This window comes from Ochlerotatus camptorhynchus, unplaced genomic scaffold (assembly GCF_037179485.1).
Source record: "Ochlerotatus camptorhynchus isolate MF236.1 unplaced genomic scaffold, CSIRO-AGI_Acam_v1.1 ptg000328l, whole genome shotgun sequence".
Taxonomy (NCBI): Eukaryota; Metazoa; Arthropoda; class Insecta; order Diptera; family Culicidae; genus Ochlerotatus; species Ochlerotatus camptorhynchus.
Window position 1 is genome coordinate 5421088 of NW_027040816.1, and position 27416 is coordinate 5448503.

The window sequence follows — 27416 nt, forward strand, 5'->3', positions numbered from 1 at the left end:
GGAACGAACATTCCCTGAACGTAATACAAATTGTTCCGCATGTGGATAAAATTTTGAGGAAGTCTGATCTCGTATCATTGTAAATTGCACTGGGTAATGCTGTGCAGTGATGGATCGCTCGTTTAGGACTTTTTCATTACCTGTGCCCGCCCGCCCGTTGCCTTTGATTATTAATTCGCAAGGAAACGCAAACAATATCAAGGAAGGAAATGGATCCTAAATATGTACCGGAATGGAACTGTATACAGGGGATGGCGGAACACTTATATTTTGCTGTTATCCGTCCGAATTATAGGATATTATGTCGTGGGTATCCGATCTCGAAGCATACAACGACAAATCAAAGCAGGATCTTCAGGAGTTGAACTACATTTGCAGTTTTGTTGTTATATAATAAACAATAAATTAAATAAAGGTTAACATAGAATTGGACACCCTATTCAGATCCCAATCTTGCGCATGGATTTTTATTCATTCCCTTTGCTGGAATGACTCTGAGACCACAAGCGTTGAATTCATGATCTTCGTTTATCTCTCCATAAAAAAATATAAAACAACCGAAGGTATACCGACGGAGCAAGTTCAACAACTACCAGGGCTGAAAAAATCACTAAAATTCATCAAAGTTCACTATGGGTGAAAAATTCATTTCATAGTGAATGCTGGTGATTTTTTCATGATTTTTTCAACCCTGACAACTACTAGGCCGTTTCTTGTAGCTCTTGAATCACGAATCGTTCTCACTGTCTAAGTTTGTAATCTGTGTGACCTGGGTGGAAACTTCTAGAGTTTTATGCAGTCCTATACGCACTGGATAGTTCCATTTCCGAAGTATTTCAGATCTGGACTGGGTGATATTTGGTGATTTTCATCGATGACACATTGGTCATTGATTGTCATTGGTGTTACATTGCGTAAGGAACCACTGGGTGAACTTGACAGCTTGATAGGCTGGAACGGTTGGTGGTTCAGGTATTATGCATCATACTCATCGACACATACTTCCGACTCGATCAGAAAAATTGGATCGGGGATGTTACTCTGGGTTTGCTTTAGTTGAAGAGGTGGCAATTTCGTCTACCATCGTTCAAGTTACTCCTTTGTTTCGCAAGGAATTTGCAATTCAATGGGACATCGTGTCAGAATCTTAACTATGAAATGGTTGAATTTGCAGGTACAGGTTTGATGACTTCCAGTTCCTCTCTTATCGCCCTCTCTCATGTTCTTGAGAGAATGAAGCTGAATGCTTGTCAAGAACGATCAAAAAAATTGAAAATGTTAACACAATCTCAAAAGTTATTATTACTTTCAGGGTTGCCAAAATCATATCCCATAACATAATATTTAGCTCACGTCGATTGGCACAGCTTAATCACTCGGCACGCATTAAGATGTGCAGAGTTGAATACCCTTGTTATAACTCTAAAATTCTTCCAAGTGTCCGAGCCTTGAATATTACCCTAGCAACACGGGGGCGACCTCGCCGTAGTGGTTAACATCCATACCTTTCACGCCAAAGTCACGAGTTCAAATCTAACCCCCGGACAAGTCACGAATGACCCAAGAGTGTTAAAGTGACTATAATAAAAAAAAAAAAAAAAAAAAAACCCTAGCAACACACTTGTCACTGAACAATTGTGGTTACCTGTATGTAACTTATTTCAGTCACAATCAAGTTGCAGTAACTTATTATGATGGAGGTGTGTTGCTTGGGTATGACTCCAGGACCCATACTTATGACATTTTTTTTTCCAATTTGTGATCTTAGAAATTTTTCAAAATCTCTCGTTTTAATTTTTTGTCATTTAGTCTCTATTGTTATTAGTCACAAGTTTCGAAGAAAAGTTCTAACCAAGTCTCTACCCATTTTTATCTAAATCTCATTTGTATAAATTTCATATTTTTCCAAAACAGTTTATTACACTTTAATATCTCATTCGTTACAAGTTTGTCTTATAATCCATTCAGCCATATAGGATTTGACCTAGTGACCTTAATCCATAACTTCGTGGCTCAGTAAATTCTGGGAGTTTGAAAACATTTTAAATAAATTAATTTACTAATAAGAGTTGAATTATACAAATACTTCCTGCAGTTTGGCTTCCGAATATAATTTTCCCAGAAATAACTTAGAAATTTCCAGTTAGTTACTACCCGGGAAATTTTTAAGATTTGAACCGGGAAAAACCAGGAACTTCAAAATGAAAACTCCCCGTCACCCTGCAAAAAGCTCCTTTACCTTGTTTGTCGACCACGTTCACCATGTTTTTGTTTCTCTTGAATTGACTTTTTTTTTTTTTAGTTCTTTATTAAGGAGATTTTTAGCCTATGGCTAGTTCATCTCCGAAGAAAGGAGAGGGCTCAGAGTGAGTAACCTCTAGATACATGGTATATTAACATTTAGTTAATAACTTTGGTTGCTGGCTCTTCAACTTATATGAAAAAATAACAATATATAAAATGATGAAACAGAGGAACAACAGAAAACAAAATGATTTAAGACAAGTGTTTGTGCAATGTCATATATATGTGCAACTACCCTACCCACTATACCACTACAATATACAAGCAACAATAAATTAGTGTCTCGTATGCCTCCGCCATGGCAGGACGGCAAAACAATCGGTGTTGTTTTATTTTATATACTGATCACAACGCAGTAGGGTCCTCCCGTGCGCGATCAACAAGCTACAAACGATTAATCCAAACAAAACAGAGCTCAGCTGGCATGGGTCCAATAGGGGAAATCCATCCAGCTGAGATGTTCCGACGGCCAAAAGAAATTCCTGCTATACCAAGTGGTAGATTTTGGCTTCTTTTAAGAAGGTTACTAGTGCTGCCGAGGCTGAAGTATCATTCCCGAGCAGATCGCTGATGCTGGAAGTTAGGCAGAGTGACTCCCGAAGATTTTGGAACTCCGGGCAGTTGCACAGGATGTGTTCGACGGTGTAGGGTACCCCACAGATGGTGCAGCTTCTGCGGAACGGCAGGCCACCATAGTTATAGTAGAGTTTAGTGTGCCCGGTTCGAAGCCGCGAAATCACGCGTTGATCCCTCAGGTTGTCCAGTTCTCTCCATGGTTCAGTTGACCCTTTTACTTTGCGGATGAAGGCAGTTCTGTTGCGGAACCACTCAGCTTCCCATGTCGCTCGAATGATCCGCATGATCCACCGTCTGACGTCCTGTAGGTAGGGGTACCTTGTTGGTGAGTCTGGGTCCCGATGTCCCGGCTCCGGCAAGGTGATCAGCAGACTCGTTACCTGGCACTCCGCAGTGTCCGGGAATCCATGTGTACACGGTGTTCGGTGGGGCGTACTTGATAATCGCCTGGATCCATGGGTGTTTTGGTGCTTCCGAGGTGATCGCTTGAACGACGCTGTGTGAGTCGGTTAATATAAGTATCGGTTTGTTGGCTGGCGTCGTAGCGGCACGGAAGATCGCTGCAGCCTCGGCCGAGAAAACCGAGCATTGTGGAGAAAGACTGCTGCTTTCAGCAATACCGTCTCCAAAAATCCCCGATACCTACTCCGTTTATCGATCGGGATCCGTCGGTGTACCGATGTACGTGGTCGGCATAGTTGGACCCAAGTAACTCGGCGATCGATCTGCGCAAAATGATGGATGCATCCCCTGCTTTGAAGCGGTTCTTGATCCGATTGTCCAATTGGATTCGTGAAGAGTGCCAACTTTTCTCTCCATGCCAATGGACTTTGGCCACTGGGGGGAGGTCAATGTCGGCGGCCGTGCGGAGGACTCTGTTCCCCTCGTCGAGGAGAAAGATACTATTGTTTCCGGAGGTCTTGGCGGAAAAGGCGGCGGCTTTTGTGGCAATATTTGCGTTTAAGCAGAACCGAAAAGGAAGAAGACCCGCTTCGATGCATGCGGCGTCTGCTGGAGTGGATGGCAGGAGACCAGATATGATGCGGATGTAGCTGTTGTAGACTGGTGCTAGGGTTCTAATCAGTTTCTCGGAAGCGATGCAAGTAATTTCCGTCCCGTAAAGCAACCTACTGTCGATGATGAGTCTACTGCGGCAGTCCTTTTTGACCTGTTGGAAATGCTGGTCGAAGGAGAGCGTTCGGTCGATGAGTACGCCGAGGACGCGAACTGTTTTCCTGTTTGGAATGGCTTGCTCGTGGATCGTAATTGGGGTGCTATTGACTCGGTGCTGAGACGGACATACGTGGCATCGGATGCTCTTCCTGGCGGATAGCTGGAAACCCATCGAGTCGGTCCATTTGACGACGGCAGAGACTACCGCTTGCGCTTGCCGTAGGGTTCGGATCTGTGTAGGACCGGAGGCCACAATCAGCACATCGTTAGCGTAAACAAATATATAAATGCGCCCAGGTAGCCGGCCAAATACCCCGTTCATTGCCACCAGGGACTCCGGTCTCCTCGCTGAAACTTCTCGACCGCGTGTTCCCCACCAATACACGAAATGAACGGTCGGTCAAGAAGTTTCGTATGCCCCTTCAAGCCCCAGTTAGTTAGTTTTTTCAGGACGGCTGGCGTCCACGTCCGGTTGAAAGCCTTGGAGATGTCCAAAGAGATGTCCAAAGAGATGATTTCAACGTGGTGTTCCTGGTCGTAAGCTTCCTTGAGCACGTCCCCCAGAGTGGCAAAGTACGTGGACGTACCGAAACCTTATCGAAAGGCATGTTTTCGGTGGTCGAGCAAGCTCGGAGGGCGAAATACCCTCCGAGTTCTTCGGCGACGGCTGCCGGTTCGGAGATGGTAACTCTGTTAGCTTGTACATGTAATGGCGTCGAGTGCCGTTTACCGCTGAGAGCATTAGCCCTGCTCCAGAGATCGGCAGAGGACTGGGAGGCGTTGATGCTTTCAAGGAAACCAGACCAACTGTTTAGCTTCGCACTTCTCACTTCTTTTCTGCATTGAATATGCAGTGCACGGTACCGGGTTAGTAGCTCTTCCCTGTTTGGGTCATCTCTCGGGGTTCGCCTGAGTTTCCGTAGAGCTTTCCGGCGGGCTTTAACGGCTTTTTTGGTGTCTTCGCTCCACCAACGGAGGGCTTTTCGTCCAGGTAGGCTACGGATGCAGCATCTAACACCAACTTAGAAAAACCCGGGATGGTTAGCGGATTGCGTTCGAGGATCAGCGACAGAATTGTCCCCTGATACCCATCCCAGTCAGCCTCGTCGTACCGCCAGCGAGGCCTTTTCGTGACTTCTGGGGCCGTGGCTGACGAAAGCTGCATTTGGATGGGGTAATGATCACTTCCGTAGAAATCCGCATTGGTGCACCACGTGACTTTTCCTGCTATGGAACGGCTGATCGAAGAGACGTCGATAGCGTGACGTCCGTTGAAGAATGTTGGGTTTCCATGGTTGAGCACCGCCATGTCTTCCTGATCGAGTAGGTCCATTAGGATGCTTCCTCTAGGATCCGGACGAGGACAGCCCCAAGTTGGATGATGCCCATTGAGGTCTCCGACAAACATCCTTGGTTCGGGTAGCTTGCTGAAAACGCCGGTGATTTTATTTAATGTTCTCCCACATGGCAGGTATGCACAGGCAATCGCAATGTTTGCCGGCTTCTCCAATTGAACAGCAACTATGGGAAGATCAGTTCCCAGGACAATCTCGTTAAAAGGTATGCTCCTTAGAACACCAATGGCTACGGAGTGGCGAAAATTGCTGCCTCTTTTGATGGTCCAGGCGTATTTTCCGGTAAGGGAACGATCCACTATCACCTAGGGTGGATTGCTGTGGCAAAGCATCTCCAAGTCGCCGAGGTGGGGTTCAGTCTTGAATTGACCATCATTTTCTTCAATTTACTCTAACAAAACAGTTGTTTGATCTATTTTTTTTTCATATCAAATTTTTCAGCAAATTTTTTGAACTTTTGAAGACGCATCTACGCATAGACTACGAGGTTCGGTAGCTTAGTGGTTACCGTTTCTGCTTACTGAGCACAAGGTCGCGGTTCAATCCCATGCCCGTCCCTTTCATTGTTATTTGTTACTGTACCGAATTTTCTATCCCCATTAGATTTAAATAAACGCATAACTTACCACAGTGAAGCCAGATCAAAAATAACCTGGCCCACACTAACACAGATTTCCTTCCAATGGCAATCGTAGAGACGCAGAGGTAAACACGGTCTCTATAACAACGGTTGTCATATTAATCATCATTCCCCTTCCTAAAAGACCGTGTGGACGTACCCGGCGCCAGTGCTGATCTATAAACAGCTTGAATTAGTAACTTACACATTGAAGATGGATAAGCGCCATCTATGTGATTCTCTGTGCAATACATCTGTACAGAACACATCTTAGCCCTTATTACTTTTTATACCTTGTTAATAGTGATAAGTCCTCGGGTTGTCCGGACCGAGGATGATCTTGAAACAAGGCAAATATTTGATTCCTAATCTTCTATTCGTTGTTCCCTAATTTGAAGTGTCATTCTTTCTAAATTCATTTTTCCTGCTAAATTTTCATTCTGGACCACTGTGCATTGTAAAGTGATGGTAATCGATTCCAATGTGTAACTAATTTTCGCCAAAAAAAAAACTAATGTAAAGCCCAGTGCAGTTGTAATTTGTTTATGCCAAAGAAAGCTCAGAATTATACAAAGGAGATTTTTAGCGACGATCATAGTTTCATTTTCTTTTTGTGTAGGTACAAAACGGGGACCGTATTTTGAGGCATCAAACAGTTATTGGATGGTAGCTCCGATGAAATTTTAAGACAAGCAGATTCAAAAGCATTTCTTAAGATTTGATTATCGAGACTTCCATTCCACCATGTGTGTCTAGTTGTTGTACCGGTAGTGACCTTTTAACCACTTAGGTCAACTCAACTTTCCATCTAATCAAGTTCAAATTCTCCTCTTCTCCACCTAATCGCTCATCTGGATCATACATACATTTGCTGCGCATCCATCGAAACCCCAACCCCTACTAGGAAGCGCCAACACCAAAACATGCCCCCGTTTTCGTGGCCCTCTAATTAATCGAATCATCGCCAATCGTGACCCAATGATGCCAGGGGCCGTTAACCTGGTTTAGATATTCACAGGAGTTCGGAAGCACCCCGAAAACCAGCGATCGCGCTGTCATGATCCAATAAACTTTCAACGCATCCATTCACGACCTCCTCGCCGCCCATCATCGTTGTTTCCACCAATGGGTAATCGAAATAGACGTGCTACAGTACATACTTACCAGAAGGCACGCATTTCTTGTCCCGACCAGATAGCATGGGGAGCACGTGTCCAAAAGCGCCTTGCTAATCCACCATTAAATAGTAGAAGTACGTTTTTGGCGGTCCGAATGACTACATCGGGTGGTGCGAGTTTTCGTCGACAACAGCAGTTGCTAGCGTATTACCGAATCACGTTTGCTGACTATTACCGGTGGAATATAGTAACGGCAAGCCAAGTCGCGATCGCGCACATTTGTTATGCTAGAGATCCATCTCACCTGCGTCTATCTCGGAGTGTAATAAAATTGCTGCTCATAGCTCCTGATCTTATCAGCGTTCGTGTCTGTCTGTCTGTCTGTCTGTTTGCCTGCCTGTGGTTCGACAAACCTGCTCACGGCGGTCGGCAACAGCTGTTGTAAAACGCAACCACTGAACCATTTCTCACCTTTTCCAATTACGAAACGGCTGCTAATTTTTAAACTCCACCATCGGCAAAGAACCGCAACTCCGGAGTGCGTAGTGGCTTGTTTACATCGGAAAAAGTTCTTTGTTCCAGTGAACCTTGAAGAGGTGGATCCTCAACAATTCTGTTGAAGAAATTTAAATCGGAGGCATATGTTCTGCAGACGCATTTCACTCAAAAATAAAAAAGAGAAAATGCACTTTTTGATTGATCTAATTGTATACTGCCTGGCTGATGCCGGTGCGTGTTGTTTTGGTTTGGTTTAGTTTCATCTCTACTGCTACTTTGGATGCTGTGGGAGTGTTGAGCGAGGGACGAAGTTCAAAAGATGATCGGAAAAGAAACAGAACACCTACCTTCGTTCGGGCGTCAGATGGTTTCAAAGGTTTGATGCACAGGTTGGGGGGCGTTGGAGGTGTGTTCGAGGAGAGTGTGGGAAAATTTAAAGATATGCATCTCCGCAACAGACGGTGCAACAGCCGCCGGTGCAGCGGATGTGGTATTTCTTTTGAATGTTTGTTTACAATGTAGGACTTTTTTGTCTGTGCTTTTGTTTAATTGTTGTTGTTGGGGGAAAATGCGATCGGTGCACACTCTGCCTGTCAGGCATTGAACTTTGACTGGTGGGTTAACTAGCGTTTCTTAGAATTGCATATTGGCGTAAAGTCTACTTTAAAATGAGTGATTTTTTTTTGTAAAAAAAAAAAGTGAAAAAGCATTTAATTTAGTCAATTTTTTCTGAAATTCGTTAAGTGTCTTTTGTGAGATAATACAATTAGAGTAAGTCAACCAGTTTTTGGTCCTAGCGGTCCTCTAATTACCCCTATCTTAATTTTCACATTTTTTCATTCTTTTCAAAATTCACAGAGGATATATTTTGCCACAAATCAAATCCACGACCATTTATTTCAAATTTGATTTAGACCCTAGGTAGACCACTTGTGCCAACACTGGCTCGCTTACCCTATATTGATTGTTCCATTAACTTATCTGGATAAGATGTCGAGTAAAAGAACTAACCTACCGATTATTCAGATATAAGATTCGAATAAAAAAAATCAAATATTTAAATGATAGGGCTTAGTGTACAAACAATGAAAAAGAATAAAGCTATAATTTGCCAATGAGAAGGTCAAATTTAATCAACATTATTTTTATTATTTTAAAGTCATCTTCACACTTATCTACTAAAACTAATTTTGTTTCTTTTTTCTGTTTCTTTTCCAGGTACGTTAAACAAACCAACCTCTTTACATTTAAGATGTGCCTATGTAAGGATTGCTGTAAGATAACAATGAATGGCTGAAAGACGTAAATTGCATTTACTATTTTGCGAGGATATCTCGATATCATTTTACTTTCTTAAAATAATATGATAAGTGTATTGGCAGAGCTAATGGTGGGTGCCTAGGGTGACTTGCCCCTTCCAGAATGATCTAGGCCCCTTCCAGAATTCAATTCTTCTTGAATATAGAAAAACATTTTTTTGTAATTTAATTATGACCCCTACCCCCCTGTTTACGCCCATGCGTATATTTGTTTTATTTATTTAAGAGTTAACCGGTCCATGGCTTGAATGTCAATGGAATGAATTTAGTGGCGTTTCAAAGTAGAATCTTTAGATTTCCGCTCTTGGCGAGGGCCGTTTTCGCTACCTCCTCACTACGGCGCTGAGTATTGGTATTGGCTCAATAATCACTTAGACCCTTGACAAAACTGTTATGCAGTAGTAATACTATCTTTAGAGGTTAGAAGTTCTTCCAAAGTTGCTATCCATTTTTATCAGCATGCAGACATTCTTGGCCTATTTATGGAAATTTATGGTCAACTATTTTTAACATTCAAGAATTACGTAAATCTGTCTTCAAAACAATTTTGGAACACACGCTTTATATCTGTTTCAAAAAATCAATAGAATAATAGAACTTGCAGAACCAAAGGCATAATTGGGTATTGCTGGAATTCCCTCAAATGTTCATGGATTTTTTTTTGAAGTGCTGCCCGTAATTTTTAAAGCATCAAAGATGAGATTTTCCAAAATAATTCTGTGAGTAACTAAAGGAATTATCGAAGTCTAAAATTTTTAGAAACCATTAATTTCAGTACCATGAATATTTCCACTGTTCACCTCCCATGTGAATAGTTTTATAGAGTTTTTAGACTCCCCCTTTGCCTGCGTAAATAATTAGTACAAATGATTCAAAATGTATATGGACCATGGGCACTTACGAACCAAGAGAAATCAACTAAGAAATCAACTACTATAATCAGCCTAAAAAACTCAGAAAAATCTCACCTTAAATGTCAAAACGGGCTTTCTTCGTTTATCGATTCCCTTCACTGGCTTTTTCTTTGGCTTGCTACGGCAACATACACTAGCTTATGGTTGTTCTGTTGTGTGTTTAACCCATTAACGCCCAGTGATCTATTAATCGATCAGCATTTTGTTTCTTTAATTATGTCTTAACAGAAATTGGGAACGTAAATTATGAATGATTCTTGGAATATCCTTAACATCTTGTTTTCAAATAGTCCTGGAAAAATCATGCATTGTCCCGAGACCAAAAAGGACTTGGGCGTTAACGGGTTAAAATGTTACGCAAGAACTCAGAAAACCAGATAATCAGGAAATTTTCAAATTACCTAATTTTACGGTTTTCTGGATTCACGCGTTTTAGAAAATCAGAAAAACAGAAAGTCTCAAATCATAAAAAATGGAGCAGAAAATCAGAAAATCTGGAAAACCTGAATATCAGGAACTCAGAAAATCAGAAAATTAGGAATACAAAATTTGAAAATTGGAATTTTTGAAAATTGTAAAATCACAAATAAGAAAATCAGATAATAAATTCACAAAACAGGACAAATATAAAGTCAGAAATAAATAAAATCAGTAAATCAGAAATAAAAAATTAAGAAGAAAAAAACTAGGAAATGATATAATCAGAACATCAGAAAAAAAACATGAAAATCAAAACATAGACTTTTTTAAAATTAGCGAATTAAAAGAGCAGAAAATCATGACAGATGAAACACGGAAAATCAATAAATCAGAAAATGAGTAAATATGATAATCAGAAAATTCACAATCTGAAAATTCAAAATCTGAAAATTCAAAATCAGAATACCAGAAAATAATAAAACTAGAACATGAACAAAACAAAAAAATCGTAAAATAAAAAAATCATAAATCAAAAAAAAATAGAATATTTTATAGTTTTTAAAATCAGAGAATATGAAAATATAAGTTTAGTTACTAAAAAATAATAAAGCTAAGAAATCAATTCAAATCAAGAATCAAAAACTGAGAAAAATCTAACGTTATATGTCAAAAGGGCCAATTTTCGTTTGAGGATTCTCTTCACTGACTTTCTCATTGGCTTGCTACAGCAACAAAAACAAGGTTCTGGTGGTTTTGTGGTGTGTTCAAAATAATACACATAAATTCAGAAAACCAACAAAAAAATAGGAAATTTTCTTATTTCCTATTTTTTTGGTTTTCTGAATTCTCGCGTATCAAAAAATCCGAACGTCTTAAATTAAAAAAAAATGAACAAAAATCTGGTAAATCTGAACATAGAAAATCAGAAAATCTTAGATTTCTGATTTTCAGATCAGCAAATTGAAAAAAAAACAAAATCTAAAAAATGGACATTAAAAAATCTGCAATAAGTTAATCAGATTATAAAATCAGAAACACAGAAATAAGAGAACCAAAATTGAGAAAATGAGACAATCATAAAAAACCGACAAATATTAATCCGATATAAGAAAATCCGTAAATCTGAAATAAGAAATTAAGAAGAAAACAAAAAAAAAGGATTTCATTTAATCAGAAAATCATAATACAAAAAGACAATACTATCAGAGAATCAGAAAAATTCAAAACTTAGAAAATCAAAAAATCAGAAAATTAGAATATTAAAAAATTAAAGTCAGAATATTAGTTAAAACAGAAATCCGAAAATCATAAAATTCAAAATCAGTAAACCAAAAATCATGAAATCTTAAAATCAAACATTCAACAAAACAAGAAAATCAGGAAAATCATAAAACTTCAAATTTTTTAAATCAGAGGATCTGAAAATCTGAGTTTGTTTACTAAACAATAAGAAAACTATGAAATTAGTTTAAAAACTTCAAAAAGTTAATCGGAATCATACAACTCCGATAAATTTCACATTATATGTTAAAAGGGCCTATCTTCATTTAACGATTCTCTTCACTGACTTTCTCTTTGACTTGCTACGGCAACGGATCTGGTTAAAGTGTGCACAAAATGTTGCACAAAAATTCAGAAAACCAAAAAATTAGCAAATTTTCTAAAACCAAATTTACGGGTTTTCTGATTTCTCAAGTATCAGAAAATCCGAAAGTCTTAAATAAAAAATATAGGACAAAAAATCAGAAAATCTAGCAAATTTGAATATCTTAAAATCCGAAAATCTCTCATTTCTGATTTATAGATCAAAGAGTTAGAAAAATATGAAAATCTAAAAATTGGAAATGAAGAAAATCAGATTTATTATCAGTAAATCAGAAAAACAAGACTTATATTTGTCAGAAATAAGAAAAGCACTAAATCGTAAATAAGATATTAATAAGAAAAAAAAAATATCAGTGAATATAGTATCATCAGAAAATAAGAATACAAGAAAATAAAACAATAAAAAAGAAATCAGAAAATGAGTAAATCTTAAAATCTGAAAATTCAAAAATCAGAAAACCAGAAAAAAATCTGAAAATCTGCAGGATCAAATAATTAAAACAGACAAAATCAAGAAGAATCAGAAAGTTCAGAGAATCTGAAAATCTTAATTTGTTTGCTACACAATAAGAAAACTAAGAAATCAGTTAGAATAAGAAGAAAGTTAGAAAAGAGTTAATCACTTTCTCTTTGGCTTGCTACGGCAACATACACATGGTTCTAGTTGTTTGTTGGTGTGTTCTAAATGTTACGCAAGAATTCAGAAAAACAGAAAATCAGAAAATTTGAAGATTAGAAAATCAGAGAATCAGAATATCAGAAAAAACAAAAATAAGAAAAAACAGACCATCGAAACAATTTTAAAATCAGAGGATCATAAAATCAGAGAAGTAGAGAATCAGCAATAATAAAATCAGAAAAACAGCTAAACCCAAGAAAAAACAGTGAATCAGACAAATTAAAAAATATATATAAGATCAGGTAATCACAAAATCAGAAAATCTGACATAAGAAAACCTGAAAAACTGAAGATCATAGAATCTTTTAATCAAGAAAACAAGAAAATCAAAAAATTAGAATAACAGGAAAATTAGACAATTTTACAGGAATAATAAAATCAGATAATCAAAAGAAAAAAAGAAAAACGAGTAAATCTGAAATAAAACAATTTTAAAACCCTAGATAATTAGAACATCAGACAATAAGATAATCAGGAAATAAAATCTTAAATATGAAACACAAAAAAAAAGAGAATTTGTTAATTTGTAAAATCAGAAATCGGGAATCAACATCAGGAAAACAAGAAAATCTGAAAATCTGAAATAAGAAAATCCGAACAACAAGAGAATCAGTACATCTATAAAATATTATCAGATCTGATAAGATTATCAGAAAATCGGGAAACAAGGAAGTCAGAAAATCTGAAAATCATAAAATTCTAAAATCGGAATATAAGAAATTATGACAAATAAAAAATCTGACAATTATAAAATAAAATTAGAAAGTCATTAAATAAGATAAACATAAAATCAGCCTAAAAAAAAAGAAAACCAGAAAAATAAGAAAATTAACAAATCAGAAAATTGGAAAATCTAATAATGAGAAATCAATAAATCATAAAATCATGAAAACAAGAAAATCAGAAAAAGAAATCAGATATTTAGAAAGTTAGAATCTGGAAAAAAAAATAAATCAGTATATTTGAAAATCAGACAATCAGAAAATTAGAAAATAAAAAATCAGGAAAACAGATAATTTTAAATAAGAAAATCAGAAACAAAGCCAGAAAATTTTAAATCCAGTTATTAGAAAATCAAAAAAACAAGAAATATCAGATAATCATAAAATAATAAAATAACAAAATCATTAAATCATAAAATCATAACATTATAAAATTATAAATTCAGAATATAAGGATATCAGAATATCAGAAAATCATCTTCTTCTTCTTCTTCGCATTTCAAGCTTATTACTTATAACTAAGTGTTCTAAATGCACTTCCACAGTTATTAATTGAGGGCTTTGGATGCCTGCTTTGCATTAGTATAATTGTGTGGCAAGTACAATCTATGCCCAGGGAGTCGAGAAATTTTCCAGCCCGAAAAATTCCTAGACCGGACCGGGAATCGAACCCAGTCACCTCCAGCATGGTCTTACTTTGTAGCTGCACATTTATCGACTGAGCTAAGGGAGGCCCCAATCAGAAAATCAGCAATAAGATAATCGAGTGTGCAAAAAAAACCCAGTAAATCAGAAAAATAAGAAAATCAGATATTCGGGAAATCAACGTCAGGAAAACAAGAAAATCTGAAAGTCTGAAATAAGAAAATTCGAAATACAAGAGAATCAGTAAATCAATAAAATAAGAAAAGATAATCGGAATATTCGGAAACAAGGATCAATAAAACAAGAAACTCAAACTATCAAAAAAGCAGAAAATTTGAAAATTTGAAAATTGAAAAATCAGAAATTATGAACAATAAAAAATTAGAAAATTATAAAAAAAATCAGAAAGTCAGGAAATAAAAAAAAAATATAAATCAGCAAAAAGAAAATCATAAAAAAATCAATAAAATCTGAAAAATATGAAAAATAACGAGTCAGAAAATTGGTAAATCTGAGAATCAGAAATCAGAAAATCAGAAAAAAAAATCATAAATTTAGTACGTTAGAAATAATAATATCAATCAGTCCAAAGTTCAGAATATCAGAAAAACAAGAAAATCAGAAAATTAAGAAAAGCTGTAAATAAGAGAATGTGAAATAGAAAATCAGAATATCAGGAAACAGTAAATCAGTATATCAGATAATCAGAAAATAAGAAACGGTTAGAGTTAGAAAATAAAAATCAAGAAATCAGAAAATTCAAAGTTATGAAATCAGAAGCTAAGAAAACCAGAAAATCTTAAATTCAGAACTAAGAAAATCATTAAAACTTAAAATCCGAAATTCAGATTATGAGAAAGTCAGATTATCTGAAAATCTTAAAGTGATAAATATCAGAAAATCAGAAAATCCAAAAATTTGAAAATTAGATCTGATATTATCAGAATTCAGAATATCAGAAGATCAGAATATCAGAATACCAGAATATCAGAATATAATAAAATTAAAAATGAGAAAATCAGAAAATCAGTGATAAGAAAATCGGTAGTGCGAAAAAATCAGTAAATCAGAATTTTTTTTTTTTTTTTTTTTACTTTATTATAGAGATTTTTAGCCATAGGCTAGTTCATCTCTTAAAATCAAGAAAAATAAGAAAATTGGATAAACAGGAAAATAATAAAACAAGATAATCATAAAAATCAGATTATTACAAAATCATAATATCAGATAATTTGACAATAAGAAAATCATAAATTCAGAAAATTGGTTTATCCGAAATCAGTAGGATTAGAATATTTAATAATTAAGATTCAGAAAATCAAAAAATAATTATAAAATCTTAAGTTTAGATAAACAGAAAATCTTAAAATCTCAATAAGAAGTTTAGAAAAAAAAAAACAAGAATATATGAAAATCAGTTTATCAGAAAATCAGACATTCTTAAAATGTGAAAATCAAAACAAGAATATAAGAATATAAGAATATTAGAATTAGAAGAATATTAATTAGAAGAATATTAGAACATCAGAATATAAGAACATTAGAATATCAAATAATTAGAATATTAGGAAATCTGAAAATCAGTCAAATACGTATACAAAGTCCTTCTACACGGTATAGAACATTTTTTTAATTGAATATAAATATTGAAACTTACACTTAACAAATGAAAAAAAAAATCTCTACTCCCAGTAATTTTCGGAATCTATGTTAAATTATATGTTGAAAACCTTTTATGAAAACATCGAAAATTTAAATGAATGAACATGAAAACTAAATATCGCAAAATGGTGGGTTATAGCTGTAGGCCCAAATAAGGAGACTAGGCCTTGTTTACATCCCCTAACCCTATCATGCCCTTTTTACTATTCCAGTCTGCTCAAACTCAAAACATTTGGACGTTCAACCATTCAACATCTCAATCAAACATTTAATCCGAAAAAAGAAAACACGCACACCCAGATCGCCCGATTGCAACAATTTCCTGCGACGCCGCCTCTCTTATTTACTCAATAATTTCATTCAGTGTAAACATGCACGCAGGAAAAAAAAAGTCGTAATTTGACCCCAAACCGAACCCAACTCGCGCGCGCGTGAGCTCTGATCGCCCGACAAGAACATTATAAGCTCCTGCCCCTGTACAACGGCTCAACCATCCGTGTGTGTGATCAACCGATTGGGATTAACGAAGTTCTTTTTTTTTTTTTTTTTTGCTCGGAATGTTATAAATATCGTGGAAAACGTACGGGCTATTACGGCGGACTGACAGTAAAACATTATAATCCGGTCCGAAAATAGCACCCCATCGGACGCGTTTGGACGACGCGGATGGACGCAAGCAGCGCACAACTGCTCAAACAGTTTATTTACATTAGAAGTTCATTAAAAATAGCATCGCCCTCTCTTGTCAACGTTGAACGGGTTGCGGTTGGAGGGTGGAGGGTTGCAGTAAATATTCCCACTCTTGAGATATTCGGTGCAATTTTTTTGCCCCCCGAAGAAATATGTGTGAGTTTTGGGTAGGATCTCCGACCAGATGGCATCGGAGAATGTTGACGGAGAGGAATTAGCGATCTGCTGAGCGCTGAAATGGTTTAATTTTGAGTTGGTTTCGGTTCAGTGATGCCACATTTTCCATCTGTATTTTTTGAACTCCATCCGTCTTTTCTAATCTAATATGTATAAATCTGTAGATTTTTCCCAAAATCTGTATGAATCTGCATCGAAAATTGTCTACAAATCTGGCATGTGGCATCACTGGTTCGGTTGCGAGCAAGTGAGAAATTGCTTCCAATATGAGTTCTATATAGGTATACGTGAAGTTCTGTGTCGTATTATCTCAAGAGGATGTTTATTCGCCATCGGTTTCTTGGATGGTCAACAGATGGCGGCGCTGACTTGGAGGAAATCAGGACGATCCGAAGTTTATTGTTTATAGCGTCTATAATAGAAGTTAACTGTATTGCAGTGATCAGTAGATTTCCAAATTGTGCGAGTACATTGGGGAAACATTGCAATTAGGTTGTATTGTGTACAACTTACCCTCAAATAGATCGTTGAATTTCTATACCATATCATCGCTTCGGTCAATTGTCCAATCCAGTTCCAAATTTGTCAGTCAACGAAGCGTGGCCAATCGCTTCCATTCTCTATTTACACCCAGAAAAATAATGCAGTGTTTTCATTCAGTGAAGCGCATAAACCCCCGCACTGATTGGTAGTAAACCACATTGCTCCATCATTTGCGTTCGCTGGCATGAACTGCTACAACGAATTTCACATATGTTTTACATCATGCGCTCGATCATGAAAATTAAATTAAGCTCCTCCGATGGGCGATGGCCGCGCCGGGAAGGGTGAGTTTTTTTTCAATTAACACCCCTTTCCCCTTCGTATACCGATCTTCTGTGTTCAGTTTTGGATTGTACTTTTACTAAACTGCCTCAAGCGCAGGTTGGGAGGAAAACGCATTCAGGTGGAACCGGCGGCGGCGGAATCTTTGTTTGCATCGGCGACCGTTGATTTCTATTTTGCAACAAGTGTTTCCTAGTAGATGTTAAGCTGAAACTTAACATCAGTGCGGAGAAATCATGGGGTAAAGAAAGGAACTACATGAGATGGTTGAATGGTTGGATGCTTGCAGAGCGAATTGATATTTTTTATGTGACAATTGATGGTAATGCAGCATTGTGAGACATGAAGCGGTATACGTAGCAGTTTTCCAGACTTCAGTCCTAGTGAACATTTTTTTCTATCTCTTAATGTTATCATTTCTCAAATAGCCATAAAATTTTAAAATCACCCTAAGTCGATTCAGAAAAATTGCTCTAAAATGAGAACGCTACGAGATAAAATATAATTTCTTGAGCAAAGTAGCTGTACATCATTTCAGCTACAACTTTGTTGTGTCTTTATTTTCAAAAATTAAAAAGTTAGTTTTTTCTATGTCAACCATTTTAAGACCACCCTAATAATAAAAATGACCAAAAGAAGAAACTTTACTAGCTGAAAAAGTTCACCTCGCTAAATCCAGGAAAACATGAAATTTTAAACTGAAACTTCCCTTGGAATTCTGCTTAGAATTGAAACTCTACTCAAAATTACCTTGAATCTTTCCTCTGAATTCTTTCTTGGAATTTTTTCCGCACTTTCCTTGGAACACTAATTAATATTCCTTTGAAGTCATCTTCAGAATTTTCTTTGAATTTTCATTAGAACCCTCTTTGAAGTCATCTCGGAACTTCAGAATCAGATTTCTTTGAAATTTATGCAGAGTTCTCAGGATTTCCTAAAATCTCCTGATAGCTATCCACCGAATTCCATTGGGACACTTTCAGAATTTCTTCCAAATTGTCACCTTGAATTCTTTTAGAAATTCTGGAACGACGTTTTCTCAGGACTCTTGTGGAATTATCCACAGAATTTCATGCAAATTCTCTCTTGCTTCCGAATTAACCGATGGAACCCACGTCTGCCGGTAATAACATATAGGTGGCCACTAACCTTGAAATGTATGTGCTTGGTGGTTAGGAATCCGAGAATTTACAGAGATTTTTCGTTTTTGCTCGATGTCTCAAAAACTACGGCACTTACCCCAATGATTTATGTAATGGCTAAAGCGGATAACTTTTGCGTAGCTGCTGGTAGTACCCCTTTTGCAAATAAGGTAGCAGTTGCTGAACTAACGATTTTTACCCTACTGGAAAAACTATTTGCCTACCACGGACGGGGTTGCCACCTGTGAGAAAAGAGCTAGAACTAGCTGCTTTGGAAATGGTTAATTCTCGTACAAAGAAGCCGGCGCCGGTGGTGTAGTGGCAAGCGTGACTGCGTTCTATCACCCCGATGGGTCTGGGTTCAATCCCAGCCGAGGTCGGTGGGATTTTTCTGAGGCATACAAATCTCTGGTCACGTCTTCCTTCGGAAGGGAAGTAAAGCCGTTGGTCCCGGCCCATGTGTATGTGTGTTGAATGGGTGCGATATCCTACGCAGGTGTGGAAGCTGCCTTCCTGCACATTCGATTGCCGTCAATGGATGGAAATCGATGTCCGTCGGTGATTGGCACTAGATTGCGGAACAGAGACCGACGTTAAATAGAGGAAAGAAGAATTCTCGTACAACTCACCTCAGAATTGCCTTTGAGTTCTGCTCCGGGTCATCCTTAAGTTTTCCTTAGCATTCTTCAAAGATTTCCCTTTCTTTAAAACTATCTACAAAATTCGATTCCTTTGAAATTCTTTTCGGAATCTTGGAACCCTCTTCAAAATTCCTTCAAAATCATCACCTTCGAAATCTTCTTAAAATTCTGTAGGAATGCTCGTCTTTGAAATTTCCTTGCAAATCCGATTTCTTTAAAACTCTGCGCATGATTCTCTAGAAGTTCTGTTCAGAATTATGCTCAACATTATTGTTTATTTGTTTATCTTTAAAAAAAATAAAGTCTCTTTATTTCAACTGAAAATAATGGTGAAATCAACCTCAGAGATCCTTTTGATTGATTTTCCTAGCCAGAAATCTTGGTATCTTTTATCTTCAAAGAATCACGAAGGCTATTCCAAAGTCTTTCAACGACAAATCCAATGACATGCCCAGAAGATACTTACCTTACCAATCAGGCTAAGGCCTTGTTGTCCTCTGCTGTCCGAAGAAGTCGTCGCCACTCTACTCGATCCATGGCCACACTTCGCTAGCCTCGTAGTCTGCGAAGAGTCCGCAGGATCCACCTTTCCCGCTGTGCGCCTCTTCTTCTTGTTCCTGTTGGGTCGCTTTCTAGATCCGTTTTCACTGGGTCGTCGTGCGGCATTCTTACGACGTGCCCAGCCCACCGTAGTCGCTCAATGTGGACGTTTCGTCATCCATCTGCACTCCACCGTAGATGGCACGCAACACCTTCCGCCGTAGAGGACCACCGGTATAATAAGCGTCTTGTAGACAGTCAACTTCGTGCGGTGGCGAATTTTATTCGACCAGAGCGTCCTCCTGAGTCCAAAGTAGGCACGATTCCCTGCCATAATGCGTCTTTGAATTTCTCTGCTGGTATCATTTTCGGCGGTCACCAGTGAGCCCAAATACACGAACTCATCGACCACCTCGATTTCGTCACCGTCAATCTGAACTCGGGGTGGAAGGCTAACGTTGTCTTCCCTAGAACCTCTTCCTTTCATGTATCTTGTCCAATCCGCCTAGCTTCAGCCTTCAGTCTGATGTACGTTTCCGCCATCGTCTCAAAGTTCCGTGCCATGATGTCGAAGTCATCGGCGAAGCCAAGAAGCTGGATGGGCTTCCTGAAGATCGTGCCACTCGTGTCTATCCCAGCTCTTCTGATCACACCTTCTAACGCGATGTTGAATAGCAGACAACGTGTGGGCACGTTGTATTCGCGGCATTTCTGCAGAACCTGCTGAATCGTAAAAATTTGGTCCGTGGTAGCGCGGGCACCCATGAATTCCGCCTGGTATTGCTCCACGAACTCTCTTGTAAATGGTGACAAGCGGCGGCATAGAATTTGGGAGAGTACCTTGTAGGCGGCGATCAGCAGTGTGATCGCGCGGTAGTTGCAGCAATCCAACTTATCTCCCTTTTCTAGATTGGGCATACGACACCTTCCATCCACTCCTCCGGTAATATTTCCTCCTCCCAAATATTGCCCAGGCCAAATTTGTAGAACCCTAACATCATTCATTCAAGACAAATAGACCGAAACAGGGTGATAGAGGACCTAAAACCAAGCAAAACATTGTTCTACACTGTACCTCAATTAGGCGCCACCAGAGGGCAAGCAGCCTTCAATCGTATGGTGGTGGAAAATCGACTTGACAATGTGTGGCGAAATTCACTTTTAATTAAGAATATTATTCTTCTTTTCTTATTTCCTTTATTTAACGTCGGTCTCTGTTCCACAATCTAGTGCTAATCACCGACGGACATCGATTGCTATCCATTGACGGCAATCGAATGTGCAGGAAGGCAGCTTCCACACCTGCGTAGGATATCGCACCCATTCAAACACACATGGGCCGGGACCAACGGCTTTACTTCCCTTCCGAAGGAAGACGTGACCAGAGATTTTTATACCTCAGAAAAATCCCACCGACCTCGGCTGGGATTGAACCCAGACCCATCGGAATTAAGAATATTAATAATGGTGCAATTTGACCGATATATTACCGAAATTCTACATACCGCAAAACCGGTTTATCCATCACTGGGGAGGCGACATCTGTTGGATTTGATGGTGGAAGTTATTACTCAATTCTTGATTCAGAGGTCAGGTTTTAATGTTTGTTAATGTCCATTTCAAATGTGAATCTATGGCAAAAGGTCGAAAGACAAAATTTCAATGGAAAAAAGGTCGATTGGACAACAGTTTACAGGTCGAGTGGACAAATGGTTGAATTGAACTTAGAGTGAAAAATGGTCGAATGGACAAATGGTCGAAGTGGATAAAAGGTTGAAATGGACCAAAGGTCGAATGGGAAAAAGGTAGAATGGACAAAAAGACGAATTTAACTTAGAAGGACAAAAGGTCTAAGGGACAAAATATTGAAAGAACAAAACGTCGAATGGACAAAAAAGTCGAATTGAACTTAGAGGGACAAAAGGTTGAAATGGACAAAAGATTGCCTAGAGAAAAGGTCGAAGTGGACAAAGGATCGAAATGGACAAAATGTTGAAATGGACAAAATGTTGAAATGGACAAAAGATCGAAATGGATAAAAGGTTGAAATGGACTAAATGTCGAATGGACAAAAGGTTGAAGTGGACAAAAGGTCGAAGTTAACAAAAGGTCGAAATGGGAATCTCTCACAAAAGGTCAAAAGATAAAAAGTCGTAGGACAGAAGTTCGAATGGACAAAACGTCGTAGGGACAAAAGGTCGTAGGGACAAAAGGTCGTAGGGACAAAAGGTCGTAGGGACAAAAGGTCGTAGGGACAAAAGATCGTAGGGACAAAAGGTCGTAGGGACAAAAGGTCGTAGGAACAAAAGGTCGTAGAGACAAAAGGTCGTAGGGACAAAGTATTGAAGGAACAAAAGGTTGAATGGACAAAAAGTCGAATTGAACTTAGAGGGACAAAAGGTTGAAATGGACAAAAGATCGACTAGAGAAAAGATCGAAGTGGATAAAATGTCGAATGGACTAAATGTCGAATGGACAAAAGGATGAAGTGGACAAAAGGTCGAAGTTGACAATAGGTCGAAATGGGAATCTATCACAAAAGGTCGAAAGATAAAAGTCGTAGGACGAAAGTTTGAATGGACAAAATATCGCAAGGACAAAAGGTCGAATTGAACTTAGAGAAAAGGTCGAATTGAACTAAGAGGCACAAAAGGTCTAAGGGACAAAAGGTCGAATTGAATTTACAGGGATAAAAGGTTGAATGGACAAAAGGTTGTAATGGCAGAAGGGCCATTAGGTCGAATGGTCATCATGCCGATTAATGATAAATTTTCGAAATTTTGCGGGCCCAATTATATATTTAAATTCAAAGTAATTTTGGAGAATCTCGAGCTTCTAGGATTTTTCCAGCTTACCCAGATTTAAACAAGTTTTGAGGTTTCAACACATTTTTTTTTTATTCTTCAGAACTCGGGGTTGTAAAAAAGTGAGAGTGCTGGGACTATCATTTCTATTTTTCTGCAATAGAAGAAATTTAAAGTATCCCTGTTTGTCCCAATGTTTTAGGTCTTTTTCTTCTTTCAATCATCAACAGTTCTTTCGAGTTTTTTTCGGCACTTTGAATAAAATATTCAATTTAATTGTTTTTCCTTCGTTTTAAAGATGCTCGTTCTTTAATCACACCAATGTGAGTCTATGGCAAAATGTCGAAAGACAAAAGGTCGAAGGACTAATGGTCTGATGGACAAACGGTTTGATGGACAAAAGGTCGAATGAAATTTATAGAGACAATTCGAATGGACAAAAGATTAAATGACATCTATAGGGACAAAATGTTGAAATGGACAAAATTTAGAAATAGACACATGGTCGAACGAACATTAACATTTCATCAATTTTCATTTAATATAAAACATTTGAAATTTATTTTCTGGAATGAAAAAATCAACGTAACCCATAACATAATAAACATTTCATGGTTAACATTTTATAATTTATATTAAACATATTTCATTAAATATTTTGCATTTATCATATAGCATTTTACATTTAAAGTTTAAATTTTTAATATATACACTGGAGTCGCTTTTTACGCGGTTTTTTTTACGCGTTTTTTTTTTACGCGGTTTTTTTTACGCGGTTTTTTTACGCGGATTTCGGAATTTACGCGGTTTTTTTTTACGCGGATTCCGGAATTTACGCGGTTTTTTTTACGCGGATTTTGGTTTTTTTTTACGTGGATTTCAGAATTTACGCGGTATATCGCTTTTTACGCGGTTTTTTCTTACACGGTCTTTTTTTACTCGGTTTTTTTTACGCGGATTTCGGAATTTACGCGGTTTTTTTTTACGCGGATTCCGGAATTTACGCGGTTTTTTTTAGCGACTCCAGTGTATTACATAAAATTTAAAGTGGCCATATAACATTTAACATTTTGCATTCATCGTTTAACGTTTATCATTTGACATTTATTATTCAACATTTAAAATTTAACAAGAAAAAATCATAATTTAACATTAAAAGTTGAAATTTACTATTTAGCATTAATAATATGAAAATTTAAATAACAACTGTTAAATTTATTAGTGATTTCGAATTTTAAATCATGTATTTAAAAAGATTTCATATTAGCATTTTAAAATTTCAGATTTAAAATTCACCATTTAAAATTGAAAATTAAATATTTTGAATTTTAACATTTAAAATTTATAATTTAAATTTAATACTTGGCAATCTACATTGGGCATTATTTAATGTTTGTGTTCGATATGACTTTGTGATTTTGATTGTCTCTTGTGCTTCTCTTATACAAGCATATATAGATATATATTATATATATATTCTCTTAAATACAAGCAGTTTTCTGTGGATCAGCTCTATTATTTTTTAAAGTTATTTGACCTTTTCGACTTTTTGGTTCATACGACCTTTTGTTCATTTCGCCTTTTTTGTTCGTTCGACCTTTTTTCCCACTAAATATCAATCAACCATTTGTCTTTATAAGTTTGATTCGACCTTTTACCCATTTCGATCTTTTGTCCATTCGAACTTTTGTCTTTCGACATCGTTCGACCTTTTGCCTACAACCCACCAATGTCTGTAACTTGGAGTTTTTTTTGGAATTTAAGATTTTTTTGAACTTTGCTTTCGGATCTTTAGGTTTGACAGTTTATAAATGTAAATAACATTTTAGAGCAGCGGGTTTCAAACTTTTTTCGATTGCGAGTCGGGATTTTACAAGCTCGCGACCCACCAATATTAAATGCAAATGTTCTAAGGCCAAAATGATCTTCAAAACTCCTAAATGAATTTAAAACGCCAAGTCATTGTATTTCAACGGATTGAAATATTTGTTAGTGTCAGGCTAAATAGTTACTGTAGGCTTTGATGATCAATTCCTAAGGTAAGGAATACCCAGAAAAGCTAAGTAAGTAGTAACTCTCAGGGGTTCTGAAATCAAACCCATATACAGTAACTCAATGGGCTAATCCAATAGACCGAGAAAGCTACTTTAGCAGGTCTAGAAAGCATCAAGTGCACGTTCAAACATCTTTAAGGTACTTTGAAGTCGTTTTCCGGGGAAACAAATATAAAATACTCGGTAGGAATATTAGGACAAAGGAGCATGAAGTGCAATGCAATAAATCCTCCCCTGTGACCTTCACACCAAATGGACTCCCTACCGAAACATCTCCATTTCGCACCACCAGCTGATCCATCACACCCGTCAACGGATTCCATTTTCCAAAAGTCACTTCCTCCTTCTTGATTTCACCACCGAAAATAAGCGTCGGGGCGTAGTAGGATTTTCCAACTAATGGCTCAACGACCCTCTGCTCTGCAACCAACCAGCCGGATTTTCCACACCCGCCCGTGTTCGGGAATTTACGACTACCATGAGAGTACGAAAGTTACGTCAACAGGCGTCTTCGTCCGCACGGTTGGTTGTTGGTTGTTCGAGAATTTTTCACTACCTCGAAACATTCTCTCTCGTTTGGCTTAGCTCAGTAGCCGAAGGAGCTTAGTAGTCGACTTAGTACCCGGTTGAGAATCGCACCGTTCACACACATCCCGATTGGCGTGCATCGGAGGGCTTTTGTTTGGATTGAAGGCGAATAGTGCTACTGGCATGGCCGCGGCGGCGTGACGTTCGAACGAAAGTGAGGTTAGATTCGATCGCGAGCGGGGGTGTGTGTGTTCCAATCTGGTTAATTGATTCGTGAATTAAATTTTTAGAGTTCGCATTTATACGGTTCATTTTTTTTAGTGACACAACCGGTGCGCCACAGCGGAGAAACTGTCAACTAGCGGGGAGCAACCGTCAAAATAATAGCGAATATGTCCAACCAAGGAGTGATATTTTTGAGTGTAAGAGTCATCTGTTCTTTGAACTGTGCAGTGTATTTGTTCATCTCGCGCGAACCGCAAACGAATCCGGTCCGGTTTTTCAGGAAAACAGAGTAAACAACTTGCAGTCCCGAGGAGGTATTTTTAGCTCCCGCACAAAATCAATTACCAAAGAGCTAATTGCTGCCCATCTATCTTGGTTCCTGGCCTCCATGATGGCGGCGGCGGGTGGCGTACGCCAGACCCACTCAAACCAAGCATGCTAAGCATGACAATTTGACAAATGACAGGTGCTGCCGCACAGCGGGAAAACTGTCAACCGGTGTCAAGTTCGTGCCCCACATACAATTTCGTACCTTTCTCAAGGTTGTTCATTCTTTGTTGTTACTCATTTATCGTTTCACGCACAAGCACATGTGCAAACAAAGAATCTTTTCAAAAAAGCCAATCCCAAAAACCCGCACGACGAGAGCGAACGGAATCGAGCTTGAAATTGAGATGCGTCGCGTTTTTGTCATCGGTCGGCTCCCGAAGCCAAAAGAAATTTTCATGCTCTCGTGCCTCACAAGTGGCTTGTTCGATGAGGATGAGTAATTAAGATTTTCATTCACAACATCACAACTGTGCTTTTGTCTCTGTTTTCCATTTTGGCATTTTGCTTCGCGAGGTTTTAGTTCAAATTGACATGCGCGACTTTGATGGAGTGACTTTTCTGTTTGAAAGAATCTTATGTCGTTTTCGTTTTTGCGGTGTAGCTACACCGGTGCTACACTGCCGAACACCGAAAAAAATTAGGGTGTAGCTATCGGTTGCACCTTTGTTTACAAACAAATGATGATGAACTGTCAATGACTCGCACTTATTGCTGCTTACACTACACCGGTGTAGTGTAGTAAAAACGAAAACGACATTACTTTAGGAGGAGGATGCTTCACAATGTTGGGGGTGTTTTCGTTGAATCCAAAACTATTTACGATACAATCTGCTTGGAGAACATTTAGATATTTAGATATATTTTTAGAAGATTTAGATATTTTTTGCGAGCAATTTGTTTTGCTTATTATAGGTGGTTCCTTGTAGCGTTCGTTTCGCTGGAACTACTACTTGTTGTTTGCCACGGAGTACCTAGCAATGTCTGAAATTTACGGATTTATAAACCTAGTAAATCTTGAGTCAAACCGCTTTGGTTTATGGAAGTTTGTGTAATTTTAGTAATTACTGATAAGTTCAAGTTAGCGTGTACTGCGATTCGATCGATTTGCAATCAAGTCCTTCTTATATTTTGCTGATAAGTATAACCTTATTAGACTTACTGCGAATTTACGGACGGACCATAACAAATTTCTCAGATTTATAAGGATTGTTTTAACAGTGCAGAAGAAATTCTACGAATTCGTAAAATTTTCGTTCATCACTTTCAAAATCCTTAACTTTTTGGAAATGGTTATTAGATTTATCAATAAATAATTCAGTGGAAACAAACTTCCCTATCTACGGATCGTTCTCCATGAAAAGTAAACAACACTGAACCTATTATCGTCCATATCTTAGACTTAAATGACGTCCAAGCCTATAACGTATTCACTCAGCTTTCCCACGGCTTTCATGCAAACAAATGCATCCAATTTCGCTCGGCCGCTTTACAAACGAAAGTGTCTCCAAATTTCCGCTCATTTCAAAGCCATATCTCCATAATGGGATTACCGGCCATTAACCGCGCCCCTATTATCTAACCTCACTCTGGTCGCGGCGGTGCCTACGGGGAGATCTCGTGCGTCGCCCGTTGTTGTTGTCCGACCAATTCCATTAAAATCGAATTAATTTCCTCCTTGCCTCAGGGGGATATCAACCACCGCAAGATGCTAGTTTACATTTTTTGCACACTTCTTTCTCCTCGTCGTCATGACGGTGGACGCAGCCAAAGCGATTCTGTTGTCCGGTTGAACCGGATCGCTAACCGAGCGCTTATCTGCAGGGAATCAATTACTAATTTCTTTCTTTTCCT

At 38.0% G+C, this 27416-nt stretch overlaps 1 protein-coding gene across 8 annotated transcripts in view; it reads left to right on the forward strand.

The window, feature by feature from the left end:
• Svil (Supervillin) overlaps positions 1–27416 on the forward strand; it is an 807253-nt gene that overhangs the window by 285756 nt on the left and 494081 nt on the right. For 2 of the 8 annotated variants that reach the window (XM_065230083.1, XM_065230084.1), the window contains exons 1-2: positions 25083–25271; positions 25332–25432. The exons of 3 other annotated variants lie outside the window; for them this stretch is intronic. In XM_065230083.1, the coding sequence (XP_065086155.1) occupies positions 25403–25432 (30 nt within the window). In that variant the 5' untranslated portion in view covers positions 25083–25271; positions 25332–25402. Of the gene's footprint in view, positions 1–25082; positions 25272–25331; positions 25433–25480; positions 25550–27416 lie in introns of those variants that run through there. 3 more of the 8 variants (XM_065230077.1, XM_065230082.1, XM_065230081.1) reach the window with 3 other exon arrangements.